Genomic DNA, 21,396 nt, shown 5'->3' on the forward strand with positions numbered 1-21,396 from the left:
ACTTCTTCAGAACCTTAAAAGTCACATATAAACTGGGAATCCAACCACTTCTTAGGAATTTATTTAACTTGATGCTGTTTAAACCAAGCTTTACTCAGATTATTTCTTATGTTTTAAGTGGAAAACAATCCCAGTCACAAACTCCCTTGTTCCACACCTACCAGTGTCCCTGGCCCCTGTGGACACCAGCTGGGGCGGGCTTCTCCCTGCAGCGCATCCACCAAGCAACCTGGGGGAGAGCGGCCGGGTACCTCCTCTGGGTTCAGGAACACCCCTGCTCTCCCAGCAGTCGCTGGCTGGCGGGGCAGCTCTACTGTTTTCTACCCCCCAATAGCTGTCACCACAGGACTGGTCTGTCCCCACATTTGTCCCCAGGCCTCAGTCAGTGCCTCCCCACAGGGGCTCAGTACATGTCTGTTGTTAAAGGAATGACTCTCTCTTGAGCACTGCTATAGGTTCTGAAACATGATGCCGGGTACAGCAAACACCATGACTCCACAGCTCACTTCACAAGCAGCAGTTCAGCTTAATTGCACCACTTGATGTTATTTTCCCTAAATCTGGTGTATCTGTAGTTTTTCCCTGTCATCTCAGCTCAGGCTGAGGCCCCAGGTCTGAGGAAGTGCTAAGTTCCCTGCCCACTATGTAGAGCTTGCTGGAAGACTGGAAAGCAGGGCACCTGACAGGAGGCCAGAACCACAGCTCGGAGACCAGTGCACTTGTCCCAAGAGAGCGAGTCCTCACGGCAGCCAGCCACCAAGCAGGGGAGGGAGTTCATGGTCCTCCACTCCTTTCCCTGGTTTTCCTCCCCTCCCTCTGATCCCTCTGATCCCTCCTACCCCCATGGGCCCGGGGCCATCACAGGATGAACACAGGCGCGTATGACTCGCACTGTGTCCCTGCTCTGATGCTGCCCAGTCCCGTGGCTGCTGGTGGCCTCTAAAATTAGAAGGGTCTTTGGAAGGGGCTGTGCAGGGTCAGATTTTCAGGACAACATTCAGCTTCACCCCATCACAGAGGACCCACCAGGGAGGGGGAGGGGCAGCAAGTCTCCACAGGGCCCACCTGCAGTCCAGGACCACAGGACCCACGGAGGGCCCTCTTGACCATGGCCACACCTTTCTGCTGACATTCCACACTCGGCATGTTTTTTTCCAATTTCTCTAATACATTTTGAAATGTGGATAGCCGGCTTGTCAGTTCTGGAAAGCCTTTCTCGCACTCTGCCTTCATCTTCTGAGGCCTCACTTTGCTTTTCGACCTAAATTAGGTCCTGTCTCTTCCAGTCTTTCCACTTCATTAGGGGCTACTCTGTCCATCTATCGCTTACGGTTTTGAGGTCACCAACTCAGGACCCCGTATCTGTGTGCACTGACAGGCGGGCGTCACACGGTGGTCCTGCTGACAGGCGGGTGTCACACGGTGGTCCTGCTGACTGGCAGGACTCACCCAGCTGTCAGCAGCAGCCAGGGATGTGGTGCTGGGTGCGCCTGACCACGACTGCCATCACCCACTGACCTAGATGGCAAGGCGTCTTCATCCTTGGGATCTTCACCACTCGTGGGCCCAGCCTCTAGGGGGTCCTCAATGCTCGCTGGATGAATGAGCGTGTGCTCACTGGCCATTTCAATTTCATCTTTTGTAAAAAAAAAAAAAAAAAAAAAAATCTGTGCAAGTCTTTTGCCCCAAATTCCACTGTACTGCCTTGTCCATGGGGATCTGTAGGATTCTTCATGTACTGTGGACCCTGAACACTAAGCCAGGCCTCTGTCAGGTATATGCCTCTGCTGGGCACACACACCTCTGCCAGGTGCACACACCCATGGCAGGCGCACACACCCCAAGTGCACATACCCCTGCCGGGCACTCACACACCCATGTCAGACACATTCACTCCTGTCAGGCGCACACACCATCGGGCACACACCTCTTTCAGGTACACACCTGTCAGGCACAGGTATGACAAATTCTTTTCTCAGTGTAGTGTTAGCATCCTGCCCCTGGGATACACACTGTGTACACTCCCCTGCCTTGCAGGTGGGAGGAACTGTGAACATGATGGGAGATAGTGTTGCATAAGGCAAAGGTGAAGGGATTTTACAGATGCAATTAAGGCATCTCATCAGCTGACTGAGTTCATCAAAAGGGAGATCTTCCTGGGTGGGCCTGGCCTGATCAGGTAAACCCCTGAAGGATGGGAGAAGTCAGAGAGGAAAGGAAGAGGGGAGACTCTCGCGTAGACGCCTTGGGAGGCAAACTGCCATGCTGGGAAGAGGGCCACCGGGCAGGGGCTATGAGCAGTCTCCAGGAGCCAAGCGCCACAGGCCTATGGCCACAAGGAACTGAGCTCTGCCAAGAGCCAATGGGCTTGAAGAGCACCCTCAGTCAGATGCGACGGCAGCCCCTGCTCAATACAGGCACCTTAACTACTGACACTTCAAGGAACAGAATCAGGGGCTCAGGCTTCTGAACAGAGGCTGACACCCCTTCGACAACTGTCCGATTCCACCAGGGAAATGAGCTGGGCTCACCATGGCTTTGCACCCAGAAGCACATGACTATGAAAACTTGACAGATGAGCCGCCACCCAGCAGACAGGAAGTAGGACTGGAGGAGCTGGCACGGAAACGCTGATTGTGGCTTTGGAATACTGTTAGTACTCTAATGGTGTATTTTCTAATGTGCGCACAAGGAAGCCCCTTTTCTTTCTTCTTCGTCTATCTCTAGCCCTAAATCCAGTAGACTCTGCTCTCTGCTTTCAAAGCTGAAATAAAACACTGTTTAGGTGACATCTTACTCTCCTGAACTTTCAGAATTCAGGAATACTCATGCTAAGACACTTTACTCTTCCTGACAACGGAGTTTATTGCATAGGTTCAGTAAGAATGTGTCCTCCTTTATAATTGGATGTAACTGGACAAAAAAAAAGTGCCACCAATCCCACATCTGGAGTGTCACATCTGAAAGTGAATCTCACATCCCCTAAGCTCATCCACAGGAAGGATCTGTGCCCTGTGGAGCCAATGCCTGCCCAGCCCCACAAAGGAGCAGGCCTGGTCCCTGTTCTATACTTTATGGGGGCCCAGAAAATTGTGAGGGCCTCAAGTTAAAGAAGTTCAACATTTTTAAAGACTATGGGCAAAACCTGGTGTGGATACATTTCTTGGGTCTGGCTTCCTAGTGCCAGGGTAGAAGAACAAGTAAAAGCAATCTTAAAACTCTCTGGAATAACAGAGGCTACTGGAAAAGCCATCTTAGTTCCTCACAAAGCTTCAGACAGAAATGAATCCTCTGACCTGGCCAGCTGCTCTCCCCCTGCCCCTCTGCTGACCTTCCAATAGGACGCCATGTGCCTGAGCGCCTCTGAGCGGATGCAAATCAATCAGGCCCAACACCACACAGGCAGCTTCCTGGTGACAGGGGTCACGCCAGAAAAGCACATTCAGAGAGACTTCTCGTTCTTAGCCAAATTTTTACTCTATGTCAGTAATCTTTCGAAATATTTAGATACTAAAACATCACCTTTGCTCAGTTGGTTGTTTCAGTCAGTAAATTACTTTGAAGGAAGAAAAATGTCAAGTTTTTGTCACAATATCTGAGGACCCAGAATTAGTGTCCTCACAATAACGTGCTTCATTCGAAGGCCCTCGTTGGCCTGACCATCCACCCGGCCTGCCCATCTCCAGAACCTCCACGCAGAGAAGAGCCCTGCAGAGGCTCACGGAGCTCTGCACCAAGACGCCGCCAGGCACCAGGACAGAGGTCAGCACACAGGACACCCCAGGGAGGGCACCTCCACACTGTGTAAGCCTTGAATGACGGCTCCCTCCTTCTGGCCCCTAGAGCCCCCGTGAAACGCCCTAGCCCCTAAAGATGCAGCTGCCTCTTGGCACTGGGCTCCATGCCCCTCCTCACTTCTCCTTTCAGCCAAGGCTTCAAGAGAACTCTAGTTCCTGACCAGTCGGTCAGGCCGCCACACCACACTGTACACAGAGCAGGAGGCAGCAGCAATGCCCGGTGGTAGCAACAGGTAGCAACGTGAGAAGTGGCTTAGGCACCATAGTGACATAGGCACTCCTAAACCTCCTGGAGGGAGCAGGGCCAGCCCGGAAACAAAGAATGGTCCTGCACAAAAGGACTTCCATGCAGGTGGAAAGGCTGTTCATAATTCTCTAAGCCCAGGCCCAGCTGAGTTGTGGATTCACACAATGTGTTTTTCTATACTTTTAACACACACTCAATGTTCCAGAAACACAGAGACTATCTAGAGACAGGGAAGACCGAACACTGCTTCCCTCAGGGTTCACCATTTCAGAAAGTAATGCCACTCAGCTCTATTGCTTATGGTTTTCAGGTCAGCGGCTCGGTATCCCGTATCTGCCTGCACTGACAGGCCCACTCCACTCAGTGGTCCAAGGGAAAGCAGCAGTGCCTAAATATTCACTCAGTGGCATAGAAAAGTATTTTATTATGTATCTTCAATTTATCTTTATATTACATTTGGGCATGACACGGCTTTTTAACATTATATGGCTATAATTATATAAGGTAATATCTTCTATGAACTTCATTTTAAAATAAAAAGATGAGTTAATAAATATTTGTTACAAAAAGAAGATGTGGTGTGTGGTGGCAATGAGAAAGACTAAGAAAGCTTTCCAAGTTTAAACAAGAGTCAAGGTTTCCTGAAGCCCTCCCCAGCAATTCCCCTTGAGTAGGGGAATTACTATAGAAATTCTACCTAGTGTATCCCCCCAAGGTGTTCCAGCCTCAGAAGATAATGTCATGTATAAAAACACAAGAAATAACTTCAGTCTTTCCAAGCAAAAAGAAAGGCAAAAACAATGAGTCTGCCTAAAACTAAAAATAACACCCCACACCCACCTACAGTGCGACCCGTGGCTACACTGCACAGACAGCACTAAGGCAGGACCAGGAGGGAGGCTCAGAGGGAAACCAGACAGTGCAGTGAGGCTGAGGATGGCCGTGCTTCCAAAGATTTTCCAGCCAAAATCTTTCATGTTTATTTATTTTTATTTAAACCACCCTGAAAAGGGAAAAGAACAACACACCAAACTGTTTGCTGCCGAAATTAGCTCTTATTTTATGAAAAAAAGGAAATACACGATTTCTATTCGCAGCTAACATTTAGTAACACAGAATCAGGAGGAGGAGATGTGACTCATCATGTCGTAATATTTTATAAATTCCAGCTCTTCAGTTTTGCTTTCTCAGCACATGCTTTAGATATCTCCTTCTGGCCTGATTATTTTTTCTATGCTTTTAAGAACAATTTATTGGTGCAAAGGATTATAAATAATTCATTTCTCCAATGCACAGTTACATTATATAAAAATACTTGCTATTTCACATATATGGCATAATTAATGCAATGCTTTACTTCTGTGGCATGTTAAAAATAGGTAATCACAAATCAACACTTAACTTAGCAATATTAAACCACAATGTCTCTTTCAGATTCTTTCCAACTCTGGGATCCTCATTCTTTCAATAACCTCTGGTTACAGAGAAGTTGATTTCCTATCACTAATTAAGCTAAAAGAAGCGCTACGGCTGAAAATAAAATTCCATCCCACTGGCACAAGCCACAATAAAGGTGACCTGATTTTGACCTTCCCATACTTGGACTGCCTGTGTACCCCCCAAAAAAAAGCATCGGTTGAAGATAAAACCTCCTTTAAAGGTCTCACTAGGGAACCAGTTACCTGAAATTCCTGATACTTATAGACAAAAATGGTAAGCAGGATCTTTGCTGGCACAAACTCAAAACCCAGTAGTCAGACATGGGCATGTCTCTACTCCCCAAAGACAGTGTCCCTTGTAGGCTCCCAGTCACTCCCATCCGTCCACACTCACGCCCCGGTGACCGCTCCCTCCGCACGGCTCTGCATGCCGTCCAGAACTCCCAGGTGGGAACACGTCTGTCCCCTCCCTCCATGTCTAGTGAGTGGCTCACATGAAAGCTGCCAAGCAAGCTCCTGGTCCCTGCCATGCCCAGAGGGCATCTGAGGCCCAGTGGGCGCTCGTCAATATCCACAGAGCAAATGAACACAAGAGCACACCTGCGTTCTTCAAGCCAGCGGCAGCCCTCTGACACTTTCTCCTTCCCCTCATCTCATCTGAATCCATGAACAAGCTTCCTTGGAAATGTACAACTGGACTTCCTGAGTTAGTCACTCAACTGCTCATAAGTAAATTAACCTGACACCATACTAATTTTACTGGGATTTTAGTATTTGTCACAGCTTCTCTAAAAAGCAGATGCTGAATCATGGGATAGTCACCAAAAACAAGTACTAAAGAAATTTTCTTTTTTGCTTTATTTATTTTTTTTTAGAAAGAGTCTTGCTCTGTCACCCAGGCTGGAATGCAATGGTGTGATCTCAGCTCACTGCAGCCTCCACCTCCTGGGTTCAAGCAATTCTCCTGCCTCAGTCTCCCGAGGTTGGGACTACAGGCGTGCACCATCACACCCGGCTAAATTTTGTATTTTTGGTAGAGACAGGGTTTTGTCATGTTGGCCAGGCTGGTCTCAAACTCCTGGCCTCAAGTAATCTGCCTGCTTCAGCCTCCCAACGTGCTGGGATTACAGGAAAATTTTCTTTTAATTGTTCCTAAGAAAATAATAATTGATGGTAAAAGGCTTGCACCAAGTCTAGTGCCTGGCATGAAGCACTGACTCAATAAATGGTGAACTGACCCCGAAGAGGGCAGCAGGTGCCGCACACGCCACCGGAGGGCAGCAGGCGCCGCCCCAGAACCAGCAGGAGGGACTCATGGGTGAGCTAAGGCTGCAGTAAAATTAGAAATGAACCAACAGTAACGGATCATCTGTCCTGGGAAGTATTCGATAAGGCATCTTTCAAAGGCAAGCCAAAAGGCTTAATTAAGCAGTTTATATCAAGAAAAAGGCATTTCCACCAGTCAGATTTGATCAGATCTTTACAGGTTTTTACTCACCTTGAAATCTGTCTAGCTTTATGTCTGCTCTGATCCCAAGGCAGCTTCCTTCAGTGCGAGTGGACTGAGAGGATACCTCAGCAGGACTGAAGTAACTAGAACTCTGCAGTTGGCCAGCATCAATCTCCTTCAGTCGCCCCTTAAGCTCTCCATGATAGCTTGAAAGACTCCACTCTGCATAACAGAGAGATTCAATTACTTCAAACTTGTTTGATTCAGTATCAAAAGCTTTGTCACCATTTCAGAAGTGAACTCTATAACAATAAATACTCTCCATTAAAAGTCTCCTAAATACAAATTAAAGTTATTTTAAATGTATTCTTCTGAATCTGTAAAGGGGATACGCGCAATCCATCATGTCTCCTTCCATCTGCCTGCAGCAGGGAGAGGCACACACGACAGACGGAGCCAGATCGTTGCCGGTCCAACATCTCGGCATCAGGCGGCACCAGGCCACACACTGAGGAGTGGAGCCTCAGGCAGAATCTCACATGTACTCATCCTTTTTTACAATTAAATATGCAAACGCCCCTACAATGCACGCATGTGAACGTGAGTCCAGGTACAGAGACGCACCATCCCCGCACTTGCTCTGCCCAGGTTTGGAAGCTACAGGCCACCGTCTGCTTCTGAAGCAGAGGCTGTGAAACAGTATCTCCATCTCATTTCTGCTCTGTGTGAAAGCGTTTTCAACCAGCAAGCCATTACAGAAAATATCTCAACATGCTAATATACTTACAAAACCTCACTATGGAGTATTAAAATTTTCTTCTTGAAAAGCAAACTGATATCCAAAAGAAGGGGAAGTCTGCAATGGGTTTCTCCACTGCAGAATTCCAAAGAGAAGTTTCTGGGAGCTGTGTCCAGGGGTGAGTGGGATTCTGAGTGGGAACTCGGAGGAAGGAGGTGAAGTTTGGAGGATGAGGTGCGCATGAAAGTGGCTCGGCTCTCGCTATGCAGACTTGGCCAGGCCATCACAATGCGTTCCTGTTGCCCCGGTCGCTGCTGCAGTCCTCAGAGGAGATTGGAGGCTACCTTCCAAACCTCCCACCTGTGGCCAGTTGATATTCATCTAGAACACACGTCAGCTCGTCTGCTGGGACAGACCTAAGACACAGAGACAGGCTCACCTGTGTCCTGCACTAGCACAACCAAGTAAAATGGGCTGTCACTGAAAATGCTCTATCAGCCTGGAATTATAGGTCACAGAGTCATCTTGTCCAGCACAGAGAATGAGGGCCACATGTCCAGAACTGTCCCCACTGTCAATGACCCCCATCATCACCACACCAGATTCAAGTTCCCAAATCACCCTCCACAGCGGTCCCAATCAGCAGGCCTGGGTGGAGAGTGTCAAGAAGCGCAAGGACGTTGGCCTCTGACCTTTAGTGCTGCCTCCACTCAATCCAAATCAAGCTCCACCACAGCCCTTCCCCAGTGGGCAGAGAACAAGGCCCCCCAGTGAGCATGAGCCAAGCAAGCTTCTCTGGAGATGGCACCTAGCCCCTCTCTCAATCCAAAGAGCCACAAAGAAGTAAAATCCATTCTAGAAGCTTTACACACCAAAAAGTCCACCGCCTAAACAGAGAAAGAAAAACACAGCAGAAAGGACATGAAACCAAGATTTACAGAACTGGGTTCTTCTAGTGCCCACATCACGTCCCACCAACTCTGCAAGCCTGGCCAAGAAATCCGACCTCCCTGGGCCGTCTACAGGATGGGAAACTGCATGGGAAGCCCAACCACTCTGGGGAGGGAGCAGGTGATACGCAGGGCAGGTTCTGGAAGCTGCAAAGTGTAAACGTCAAGTGCGAGAATGGTTGCCTCTAATTTGAGCATACTCATACCAACTGAGGTAAAACTGTCATACTTGCCAGGGGTATTGCAAAGGGTTTCAGGAAAAGCATGGCTTCCAGGAAAGAGGGGTCCAGGCCACCACCCTAGACCACAGCCTTGCAGCCGTGTGACTTGAACAGTGACTCAGCCCCTTCCAGGCTTGCTCCTATGAGGACAGGATGAGGACACAAGGAACACCCGCCGCAGATGGTGCCGTGAGGATTAAATGGAGGAACAGATGTAGAGTGCTTGGCCCCGTGACTAAGACCACAGTAGGGGTGCAACAAAAGATGGTCAAAAACACCGGAGTCTCTTTGTCATGGAGGGAGTGGAGAGGAGCAGGTGACAGAGACAGCAGCTGAAAAAACAAAACAGAGGAGAGATGGAAGATCTGCACAACACAATTAACAAGCTGCATGGCGGTCACAAGCAAGACACTGCTCCTAACGTGCATTATACATCAGTTCCTCAAGGACACATGAGCCACTTCTAAAAATAGACCATATCCCAGTCATAAAGAAAATCTCAACATATTTCAAGTGGCTGAAATCAGACAGAGCTCATCCTCTGATCACAATACAATGAGCCTAGAAATTAATAACCCAAGTATAACTAGAAAGTCCCCATATGTTTCAGAGTTAAGCAATACACTTCTACGAAAGAAAATAATCACAGTAGAAAACAGAAAATATTTAGAAGTTAAAAACTAGAAAAGATTATGTATGGAACTGTGCAGCACACAGATAAAGCAGTACATCAGAGGGACATTTATAGCTCGGTGCTCAAACTAGAATAGAAGTAAAAAAATTAAAGAGGGCCTACCTGAACAAGTCAGGGAAAGAAGAACAAAGTAAGCTCAAAGAAAAGAGAAAAAGGGAACTAGTAAGAAATTCAACCTGTATTAATTACATATAATGGCAGGTACACAAAGATCAACATTGGTTCTTTGAAAAGACAATGCAGTGAACCAGTGATCTCTGGCAAGACTCATGGAAACACAGAGAGGGAACACAAGAGGAAAAGCCCAAAATTAACCAGCCTTGGAATTGAATCAGAGGGCGGGAAGGCCTGATGGCCACAATGCTGTGACTCTCCTGTCCTTGTGTGGGAAGATCTCACTCGCCCCCAGTGAGTCCAAGCAGGCGGGTGACTGCTCTGGCCCATCGAATGCAGTGGGTGTGGTACTGCCAGGTCCAGACCTGCACCGGAAGAGGATGTCTGCTTCCACTTCCTGTTTCTTGGAATACTGTCTCTGGGGAGCCAGCTCAGATGCTCTGAAGAGATCACAGCGGCCACATGCAGAGAAAGATGTCTAGTCAGAGAAAGATGTCTGAGAAGAACCAAGAAAGCCAGCCAACAGCCAGAACCAGAGCTCCAGACACTCAGGCTACCTGGCTGGACATTATAAAGCGATTGTTGTTTTATGCCACTAAGTTGGGAGTGAGTCATCAGGCAGCAAAAGAAACCAAAATGGAATTATCACTTAAACTCTGACAACACTAAAAATGTAATAAGAGGCTTTATAAATTTTATTCCAAAAAGCTCGTAAGCTTAGGTTAAATAAAGAAACTCCAAGAGAAATACAACTTATTAGGCTGGGTGTGGTGGCTCACGCCTGTAATCCCAGCACTCTGGGAGGCTGAGGCAGGTGGATCACTTGAGCCCAGGAGCTCAAGACAAGCCTGAGCAACATAGCAAAACCATCTGTCCTAAAAATACAAAGATCAGCCAGGCGTGGTAACACGCAGCTGTCATCCCAGCTACTTCAGAGGCTGAGGTGTGAGAAATCACCTGAGCCTGAGTGGTCGAGGCTGCAGTGAGCTGAGATTGCATCACTGCACTCCAGCCTGGGCAACCAGAGTGAGACCCGGTCACACACACAAAAATCACCATTTAAAAAGAAAAGAAAAGAAATATAATCTATTAACACGGACTCAGGAGGAAATAGAAAATCTGACAAAACCACAAACATTAAAGAATTAGAAGCCAGGTGCAGTGGCTCAAGCATGGAATCCCAGCACTTTGGGAGGCCGAGACAGACAGATTGCTTGAGCCCAGGAATTCAAGATCAGTCTTGGCAACATAGTGACGCCTGTCTCTACAAAAAAATAAAGAAAATTAGCCAGGTGTGGTGGCATGCACCTGTAGTCACAGCTACTCAGAAGGCTGAGGCAGGAGGATCGTTTGAGCCCAGGAGGCAGAGGCTGCAGTGAGCCAAAATTGCACCATCACACTCTACAGCCTGGGAGACAGAGTGAGACCTTGTCTCAAGAAAAAGAAAAGAGAAGAAGAGGGAGGGAAGGAAGGAAGGAATGGAGGGAGGGAGGGATGGATTATAGTCAGTAAACAAAAATCATCCTAGAAAGAACACTCCACGCCTAGATGGCTTCTCTAGAAAGTGAACCCAGCATTCAACACGACACTTCCGTGAGGAAGATGAGAAGGAAGCAGTAAGTCAATCTTACAAATACAGATGTAAACATCCTATACAAAATGTGATCACACTCAATCCAATAATATTTTTTAAAGTGATCAATCGTGATTAAATTGAATTTATGATGGGAATGCAAACATGATTTAATGTATGAAAATCAATTTAGGTAATCTACCTCATTAATAAATCAAGAGAAACACAAAAGAATATATTGATGACTCCCCTTAGATAAAGTTCCATCACAGGCAAAACTGAACTACATTGATTGGGGATGCATTCTTACACAGTAAAATTAAAAAGAAAAGGACAGGATTATTTCAAAATATAGGATATCACTAAACACAGTGGCTCACACTTATAATCCCAGCACTCTGGGAGACCAAGGCAGGAGGATCACTTGAGGCCAGGAGTTCAAGATCAGCCTAGGCAACACATGGAGACCCCATCTCTACAAAAAATAAAAAATTAACGAGGCATGGTGGTGTCTGCCTGTGGTCCCAGCTACTCAGCAGGCTAAGGCATAAGGACTGCGTGAGCCTGGGAGTTCAAGGCTGCAGTAAGCCACAATCCTGCCACTGCACTCCAGCCTGAGGGACAGAGTGAGACCCTGTCTCAAAAACAAACAAAAAGGCCAGCACGATGGCTCACACCTGTAAGCCCAGCCAGCACTTTGGGGGACAGGTGGGAGGATCGCTTGAGCCCAGGAGTTCAAGAACAGCCTGGGCAACACAGAGAGACACCATCTCTACAAAAAGTAAAAAAAATTAGCCAGGAGTGGTGGCTTATGTCTATAATCCCAACTGCTCTGGACGCTGTGGTGGGAGGATCACCCATGCCTGGGAAGTTGAGGCTGCAGAGAGCTGTGATCACACCACTGCATTCCAGCCTGGGCCACAGAGCAAAACACTGTCTCATAATAATAATTATTATATATATATACACACACATAGTATATATTAGATGTGGCATATGGATGAGGGGGAGTTATCATCAGGGAGGAGCATGAAGGAAACTGTGAGGTACACAATGTCTATTTAACCTGGGTGAGAGTTACAAGGACATACAATTAAAATTATTCTCTTATATATGTGTCCATCTTTATGAAAGGTATCTCATAATACAAATGTATTAGAAAACAAACAATTAGGCAATGAAGCAAAAAAAATGCCAGCAATGACAACTGATTTACACAGCACTCTCAATAACAATGGGACCAAGTACCTGCTGTATGATCAACCACATGAAACAACTAACCAACCACTGCAACCAGCTAATTGTCTGCCACGGTCTCAGATAAGAGCTAAGGAACCACAGGTGCAGAAGAGTTATGAGATTATGCAAAAGGCAACTAGAAACTTTATATTCCTCACACAAAAAAAGAGAGACGGAGGAGACTATGTTCAAGGAGATCGTGGTTGGATGTGCTAAGCAGCAAGCTCACAAGCTAGGGCCAAGAGTTTCAACCTGTGCCATTTTCTCCATTCGCCTTGAGCCATCCTGTGAAACTGGTCGGGAGTGAGCCACCCGAAAGGGTGGATGGGGAAAGGGAAGTACTGTGGGATAGGCAGCTCTGCACGTCTCCCACCTCCGCCCACTGACATGCCAGGGGCTGGCAGCTCAGCTTCAACCCCAGCACCACCACCTTTCCAGAGCTTTCTCTGGGTGACTGCTCCTAGTTGCAGGAAATCCTCTTCTGAAAATAGCATGACTCCAAATTCGTCAAGCTGAAGGGGTTTCCACAATGGGTTTATATCTCACTATCTCCTAACAAAGGGAAATTCCAGTGCCACAGCAATGCTATGAAGAGGGACCACTGAGGATTTAACATGCCTTATACCAACAGCAAGTACACTGCAAGTTGTATTAAAACACATTTATCATTCACAGTACTTGATGGATTTGCTTTGCCAGTAATAATCATAATGATTAAATGAAGCAATTGTGTTTCCTTTTAAAGTGATATTTATCATTATAATTTAATTAGACCATGGAAATTGGGGCTCTGCTCTGCCAAAAACTAAGTACTCTCCTTTTCTACCTTGCAGGAGCATAAAGCCAATACTATTACACGGGTGTGCAGTTACAACTATGGTCAACTGATGAGATTTCACTGTTTCGAGACAGTAATTATTTCAGGAAGTACAGAGGCATGATATGCTCACGGCAAGTAAAGTACAGGTCAGGAGAAAGTAATCAACCGGAGGGTGCTACAGCAAAGACACCTTCTTCCTAATTTTTGCCAGGAGCTGCCATTTGAAGTGCTTTATTAGTCCTAAGAATTAGTAGCAACAATGGGGGATGAAAGCCGATGGCCTGAGAGGAGGGGATACAGCTCGGAAAACACCCTCGAGCATGCTGGAAAAGTCAAACACACCATATACGAACAGCAAACAACTGCTTAAGGAGATACAGACAGTTGGGAAACAGGTAAACTAAGAATGACCAACTGGACTTGGCGGGGCAGGGAAGCAGAGAGACCCTCCAGAAATAATAGCTATAATGACTAACGTTAAAAGCTCAGTGGACAGGTTTTAGCAGCATATTAGACACAGCTACAGAGAAAATGACCAAACTGGGCAGCAGAACTGAAGCAATAACCCAGAAAGCAGTGCAGAGATACACAAGAGACAGAAAATACCAGAAGCATGGGAGCTCTCACAGAAACAGATTCGGCCAACTAACCTGCAGCAGACTAAATACAAATAAGCATGAACCCAGACACAGCACAGAGAAATGACGTGGGAGCACAGGGGGAAAGTCAGGCTGAGAGCAGATGCTCAGGGTCCAGGGAAGAAACCAGGTAGTGGAGTAGGACGAGATCTTCAACGTGCAGACAGGAAAACAAACTCCCCACCTAACAACAGTCTTTCCACAATAAGAATAAAGACGTTTTCACACAAATCATACCTGAGACAGTTAATCCCAAAGGACACATTCCAGAGGAGCTGTGCTCTTGTAGAGAAAGAATATGTAGCAAAAAAGAGTGGCTATAAAAGGAAGCAGCATGTGAAAGCACTGGTTGAATAAAGGAAAAGCACAAATCTTACACACAGCGTTCCAGCGAACAAAAAACAGGGAACATTCCCAACTCGTTTTATGAGACCAGTATAATCTTGGTAGTAAGATCTGTCAAGGATGTGCCAGAAATGAACTATTAGTGGCTTTTATAAACGTAGACACAAAAATCATAACAAAATTAGCACATTTAAATCCAGGGACATATAAAAGACAGTAGGTCACACCTGAGTTGAATACACACACACCAAGAATACACAGCTGGCTTCAGATGTGAGAATCGATCAATGCGCTGAACAGCGACATTTCTATTCAAGGGTTCTTTAACTTAGATTTCTCAATCATTCAAACTGGTATTTCTGTAAATTTCCATCAGCAGAATAAACCTCACACTGTTCTCAAAACATACATGACCTGTGGAAGATAAAAAATTGGAGGATAAAGCTAATAAAATGAAAACATTGTCGCCAATAATGAAAGTAAAGGCCCAGCACACAGCTTCTCCACGTTCCTGCCCTTGCTGGGGGAGGACAATAAGCTTGGGAGTTGCCCCAGAGCAATGTGGTTGTAGGGGTGGTGTCCTCAGAGGGTCCTGGTGTGTCCATGATAAGGCCATCATGGACAGAACCAAAGAAGGCAAAAGGGAGACATCTGGCCTTCGCAGGTCTCCTTAGAGTGTTTTCCACACCTGTGAGGATCCCGAGTGAATGCCAGGAGGAGACAGAAGAAGTGCAGCTTCCTGCTCCTCTCTAGAGCAGGCATTCTTAATCAAGGGTTCACGAATGAGCTTCAGGAAGCCCATGAGAAGTGTGAAATCATATATGAAATGGTACGTTCACATGCACAGATGCATTTCTCCAGCAAAAACGTAAATGGATTTAATCAGATACTCAAAAGAACCCAATACCCCACAAGAGTGCCAACATCTGACATGCAAACTTACCTGTACGGCAGAGGCCAAAGACAGTCCTCACCATGGGCTATGAGATGACCCAAAACCCAATCCTTTCTTTGGCACTTAACCAACAAAATTTCATAGCCTTTCTTTTCTCAGTACAACTAAGGGCTAGTCCGTGGTAACCTACGAAGTGAATTATTACGGGGCACTAAGACTTATAATTTATAACCTACACCTGGGGTGTTACTAGACTGTATAGAGGTCTAATTCAGTACGAAGAAATGGGGCTCCGGTGCAAAGCTGCAAAGCTCAGTAATGTGCCCGTGTAGGGGCCACAAAGTCCTCATCCTCAGAAACAGCATTTCGTTCATCATCAATGACAGTTTTATTTATAATGGATTTCAATTGCCAATATTCCTGCTTTTATGATTTCAATGTCAGTTTTTTCTCATTTTCACACCAGTTTAATGTGGGTTGTTTGGGTATACAATGATGAAAATTCATAGTTTTAGGAGCCATAATTTTTCTACAACTTATAAGTATCCTAAGTCATCTCCATCTTTATTTCAAAACAGATGTATAGAACCTCCCCTAAATTTTGAGGCAGTAGTAACATTTTATTAATTGGTGATGTGCTGATTAAGAGTATATGAAATTTAACTAACTTGCAACACACCATCAAGGCAAGTGTAACAAAGTTACCCAGCTATTTTTAAGTCTATGGCCACACTCTTACAAAATAAGGAACAACATGTCTCATAAGAACTGATGTATCAAAAGTACCTAAACTGCTTCATTTAATTTCATCCCAATTCTTTGATAATGTTGAGTGATATTTCCACTGGAGAGCAAGAACAGCTACTGGTAAAGGTGACCAAGGCACTAATTTTGGCACTGAGAGTGATCTAAAAAGGCTTTTAGGCTAGGCACAATGGTGTGCTCAGCACTTTGGGAGGCCAAGGTGGGAGGATGGCTTGAGCCTAGGAGTTCGAGACCAGTCCGGGCAACACGGCAAGACCCCATCTCTACAAAAAATTTAAAAATTAGTCAGTCAATGTGGTACGTGACTGTGGTCCAAGCTACTCAGGAAGCTGATACAGGAGTATGGCTTGAGCCCAGAAGGTGGAGGCTGCAGTGAGCCATGATCACACTACTGCACTCCATCCTGGGCAACAGAGCAAGACCCTGCCTCCAGATTAATTAATTAAAAGGATTTTTAATTAAAAACGGTGATAAAGTACACTGTACCTTCTCTCCATTCTTCCCAGAACTCCGTTAAAATGTCAGAAAAATTACTTTTTGGTGGTGAATGAACCACCAAAATAATACGGTGAATAGTAGTGCATGGTGCTAAAAATTTACAGAGGGATTTAGCCGAATACAAGAAAGCCTGCCAGGGCTTTTAGGGCATAAGGCAGACAAAAGCAGGTTGATGCGAAAGAGCAGAGGAAACTGCACAGCAAGACAACAGAGGTGAGCGGTCTTCCCAAGAAGGAGGAGCCACAGAGAATGCTTTTATTCCTGGGCTAAAACCTGAGAATCGCTCTCCGAAGAAAGCCTGAGGTTTTCTAAGGGGTGATCCCAATATGGGCACGCAGACTGGAAGAGAATCAGATCAGGGTTTAGTGTAACGAAAAATCAAACCGTCAGGACATGAGGCCCAGGGAGGGAGAGGAGGAGAGAGTAGAAGACGTTTACCTGCAATAGAACAAGGATCAAACGGATATCCAACTCCTCATTAACAATACTAGATTCTGGAAAGTAATAGAGAATATTTTCTGATTTCAAAAGGAAAATTATACGATCCTAGAATTCTAGACACCACCAAATTATCAATAAGTATGAGAACAAAGTAATTGCATGTTTGAACTTTACATGCAAAAACCCAAGAAGTCTGTCAGCCATCCATTCTGTAAGGAAATGGATTAAGGAAGTGCTCTAGCAAAACAAAAATAGAATACAAGAAATGAACACTATGGGATAGGAGAAATTATGGCAACTGAGGCAGCTAGAAACAGCAGACATCCAAAGAGAAACTGGGAGTTCCATCTGAATATTCTCCTTTTATTGGCAAAGGTTTGGTGAGGCAGAATTACATTTCACACCACTTGGTTCTATGGCAAAATACACTATCATAATACTATAAATGTTGCTTTTCTTATATTAAAATGTTTAGACTATACTTGCAGGAAAACCACAGGGAGCCTAATGATAGATGGGAAACACTACAAATGTTTTAAGCCTTGTCAATACAAATCTCATCAAAATTCAGGGTGTGAAGGCACTGTCTGTTGATTCCCACATGAACTTACAAACAGAAAAGTTAAACTTATAATGGTGACTACAAGAAGAACTTAAAACAAAAGAAGAAAACATAAACTGTACTTTGTTTACCTCTGGAAACAGGGCGGGGGGCGGGGAGGGAGAAAGAGGAAAAAGGAAATCTCTAACTTAATTTATACCCATTCATGAGTTACAATGTGTTTTTTACCATGTGCTGGTATTACTTCCATTTTTTAAAGTCACATTAACAAGGCCCCTTATCAATAGCCGATCCATTAAATAACTGCAGTGCATCTATAGGACAGAATAATATGTCCTTCTAACAAGTGAAGTAGCATGAGCACTGCATTAGTTACATAAAGTTAGAATTTTAAAAAACCCTTTTTTTTTAACTGTGAAAGAAAAAAGATAGTGTCATAGTCCTATGAAGAGAACGGCACTACCTGTACTGACATGCAGGATGTGATGCGATAGCTGTGTTACAGAGTGATGTGCGCAGAAAACCGCTGTGTATCTCAGCAATCCCATATACGTAACAGAAACTCCTCATTTATCATATATACCAGAATCCAGTGCTGACACAAACTAGTGGGTATGTACCCTTCCATAATTTCCCTACATACACACACACAACATTTTGTGAGCCTAAAAAACTGGCACAAAATCAAACCAACTTCACAAGGACAAGCCAGAGAGTCCTTGGGGGACGTCCTCCCAGGAAACTCAAAACGGCAGTGGCTAAGTCTCCCTGGAGAAGGAGGCTGGGAAGAGCATCCGACAGCACTGCTCCCTTCATCCTTCAAGGGAGTAAGCCACAAAATGCAAGGCTGTCTACTTCGCGTGGTTTCCTGAGAATATGGGTAGAAAACATTTCCAGTAAAAGCTTTACTAAAATGTTATACAGTGAAAATTAAAATACAAACCATTACTCCATGTGCCAGTGTCATCTGCTAATTTGCACAACATCTTGTTTCGATGATCTGAGAGGCCTACACAAATAGGTAGAGTAACCACAGTCTATCAACTGTGCTTAGAAAAGGAAAAAAAATACATACACATAAAAAGACACAGATATTGTTTGGCTGTGTCCCCACCCAAATCTCATCTTCAATTGTAGTTCCCATAATCCCCACGTGTTGTGGCAGGGACCCGGTGGGAGGTAATTGTACCATGGGGGCAGTTACCCTCATGCTGTTCTCGTGATAGTGAGTGAGTTCTCACAGGATCTGTAAGGGTCTTTCCCCCATTTTGCTGGGCACTTCTCCTTGCTGCTGCCACGTGAAGAATGATATGTTTGCTTCCCCTTCTGTCATGATTGTAAGTTTCCTGAGGCCTTCTCACTCATGCTGAACTGTGAGTCCATTCAACCTTTTTCCTTTATAAATTACCCAGTCTTTGGTATGTCTTTATTAGCAGCATGAGAACAGACTAATACAGACACAAAGGAAATATACAAAATGATAACAAAAGTTGCTTCTATGCAATGGGACTAATCACGTCTCTTCCTAGTTTTGCATTTCTGCAAAGTATGCACAGTCCGTAATAAGCATATTTCGTTTCTAAATAAACAATTAAATCTTTCAGAAGAAGCTCAGAAATGCAGAGTTTTCTCCAAAGACTTAGCAGCCGAGGCAAGGGAAGGCAGGAAAGGGTGCTGTGCAGCAAGCACAGGCCCTGCCCAGGCCAGCCCACCCTGGGGCTGAAGATGGAGAAAAGGCCAGTTCCAAGACTGATCCTGTTCAGAAGACAAAATGAGCTCAAGCAGCTGCTCCTGCCACTGTAACCTGAGGAATTTCGCCCTAGGAACACTGAGAGATCATAGCAGATACCATCTTAATCAGCACCCGGAAAGCACTCACCCCAGGATGCCCCAACCTTGCACAAAGGACTTAGTCTCCACTCAGCAAGAATGCAACACACAGTTCCTTATGGAAAGAGGATGGATGACAAGGGTGAAATCAGTTAATTAACAAATATGTATCTCTTCAGCATTTTGCTTTGCAGGGGGAAAAAAAAGACAAGCAAGCTTCCCTACTACTTAAAGTGGTGACATCCTGGCCCCAGATTTTAGGTGAGACACTAAATCCCCTTGACCCACAAGACCACATCTTATGTAACAGCACCAGAAACTCACATATTTGAACTTTAGAGCAAGTGAATAATTCCTTACATGCATTATAGATGAAAGAAGAAAAAGCATATGACTTCTGCAAGAGTCCTTGGGTTTAATGGACACAAATTTTAAAAGCTATCTCATCTATTAAGTTTAAATAGTAAACATGTAAACATGTTAAACATTTACATAGTAAACATCCTTCAAAACCCAAGGATGCAGAAGAAGGGGAAGAGATTATGCTGAAGTCAGAAGATGTACACCTATAAGAAGTCAGTGATTTGATTGCTAATTTGACTGGGATGTAAATGGCATCTGATGATACAGATGTTCTAACTGGGTTTCTTATTCCTTGCTCTGTCAGGGACAAGCTGAGTGATCCAGAGACATCACCCTGACCGGCTAGTGCCCCGTGAGGAAGCTGGTGCACTGCTGACCCAATTCAGCAGAGAGCTCTTCTATCACAGCAGGCCCAGCATTCACTCACTCTGAGACTCACAGACAGTCACTGGCACCACAGCAGACCACCTCCTCATGCCTCCAGTCAAGGAGGTCAAATATCCCAAACCATGTACTTCTGCATTTCTGGGTAAAGGAATAGATGACTTTCAAATATTGTTTGTCACTGGAAGTTTGGTCGCCTTAAATCTTCCCTGGGCCCTTACAAAGCAAGAGGCTCACAAAGCCTGTCTGTGAGTGGATACATGACTTGAAGAAGTGTACTTCCCAAAAGATCACACCACTTTGCTATTGTTTCAAATAAAAGCTCTCCAATCCATTCCCCATGTCCAGCTCTCCACAGGTCAGTGCAACCCCACGACCAGGATTATGAACACAGAGTTGGAAGTTTGCCTGCTTGAAGATCCAGCAATGCAGCCCCCGACTCTGAGGCTACTGTCACCCTGCAGTGTCTCAAGCATTCTCTCTGGCAGGAGCAGGTGCAGATGGCCGCAGCAAAGGCTGAATAAAATAATGCAGGCAAAGAACTCAGCACAGTTCCTGCATGGAGGAAGAATTCAATAAATGTTAGCTATTACCGGAGGTGATGATGACAATGCTAAGGTGACGATGACAACCTCAACAATTTTTTTTTTTTTTTTTGAGACAGAGTCTTGCTCTGTCACCCAGGCTGGAGTGCAGTGGCCCAATCTCAGCTCACTGCTACCTCCACCTCCCGGATTCAAGCGATTCTCCCGCATCAGTCTCCCGAGTAGCTGGGACTACAGGCATGCACCACCACGCCCGGCTAACTTTTGTATTATTAGTAGAGATGGGGTTTCACCATGTTGGCCAGACTGGTCTCAAACTCCTGACCTCGTAATCCCCCCGCCTCAACTTCCCAAAGTGCTGGGATTACAGGTGTGAGCCACCACGCCCCGCCATTTCAACCAATATTTTAAAATTCACTATCACATTTTAGTCCCCAAAATATCCCTAGGAAAGGCATGCAAGCAAGGCAAGTAGATTTCCCTTTCCACAGACAAATAAAACTCAACTGAGTTTAGTCAATGAGTGAAATACTTATACATTCTGCCTCCAACTCCAGCCATCTTCCTATAGCTACTCACATGGCCCCAGCACCCCTTAGGGCCTGTGTACAAAGGACACACGTGGCCCCTCACAACTCGCAGAGGGGCATCCTCCCTGTGACGCTCTCCATCTTTGAGATAATAACTGTGGGGATCATGACCTGATCTCTCCAGGACTTCCTGGTTCTCACATGTCATCTTGGGGTCATTAACAATCACAGGCCCTTTCACTCTCAAAGTGTCCCTGTTCAAGCAGTAAATCACATGGTCACCTATTTACAACACAAGCCCGCATCCCCCAAACTGG

The 21,396-nt window shown here is 45.5% G+C and overlaps 1 protein-coding gene across 20 annotated transcripts in view; it reads right to left on the reverse strand.

Moving 5' to 3' along the window:
• ADARB1 (adenosine deaminase RNA specific B1) overlaps nt 1-21,396 on the reverse strand; it is a 139,445-nt gene that overhangs the window by 79,291 nt on the left and 38,758 nt on the right. For all 20 annotated transcript variants that reach the window (XM_077995458.1, XM_028845245.2, XM_077995459.1 and 17 more), the window contains exon 2: nt 6,982-7,155. Coding sequence is in view for 3 of the 20 variants with exons in the window: in XM_077995440.1 (XP_077851566.1) it covers nt 6,982-7,155 (174 nt within the window). In the remaining 17 variants the exon portion in view is untranslated. The remainder of the gene's footprint in view (nt 1-6,981; nt 7,156-21,396) is intronic.

The sequence above is a fragment of the Macaca mulatta genome, chromosome 3 (assembly GCF_049350105.2).
Source record: "Macaca mulatta isolate MMU2019108-1 chromosome 3, T2T-MMU8v2.0, whole genome shotgun sequence".
NCBI lineage: Eukaryota > Metazoa > Chordata > Mammalia > Primates > Cercopithecidae > Macaca > Macaca mulatta.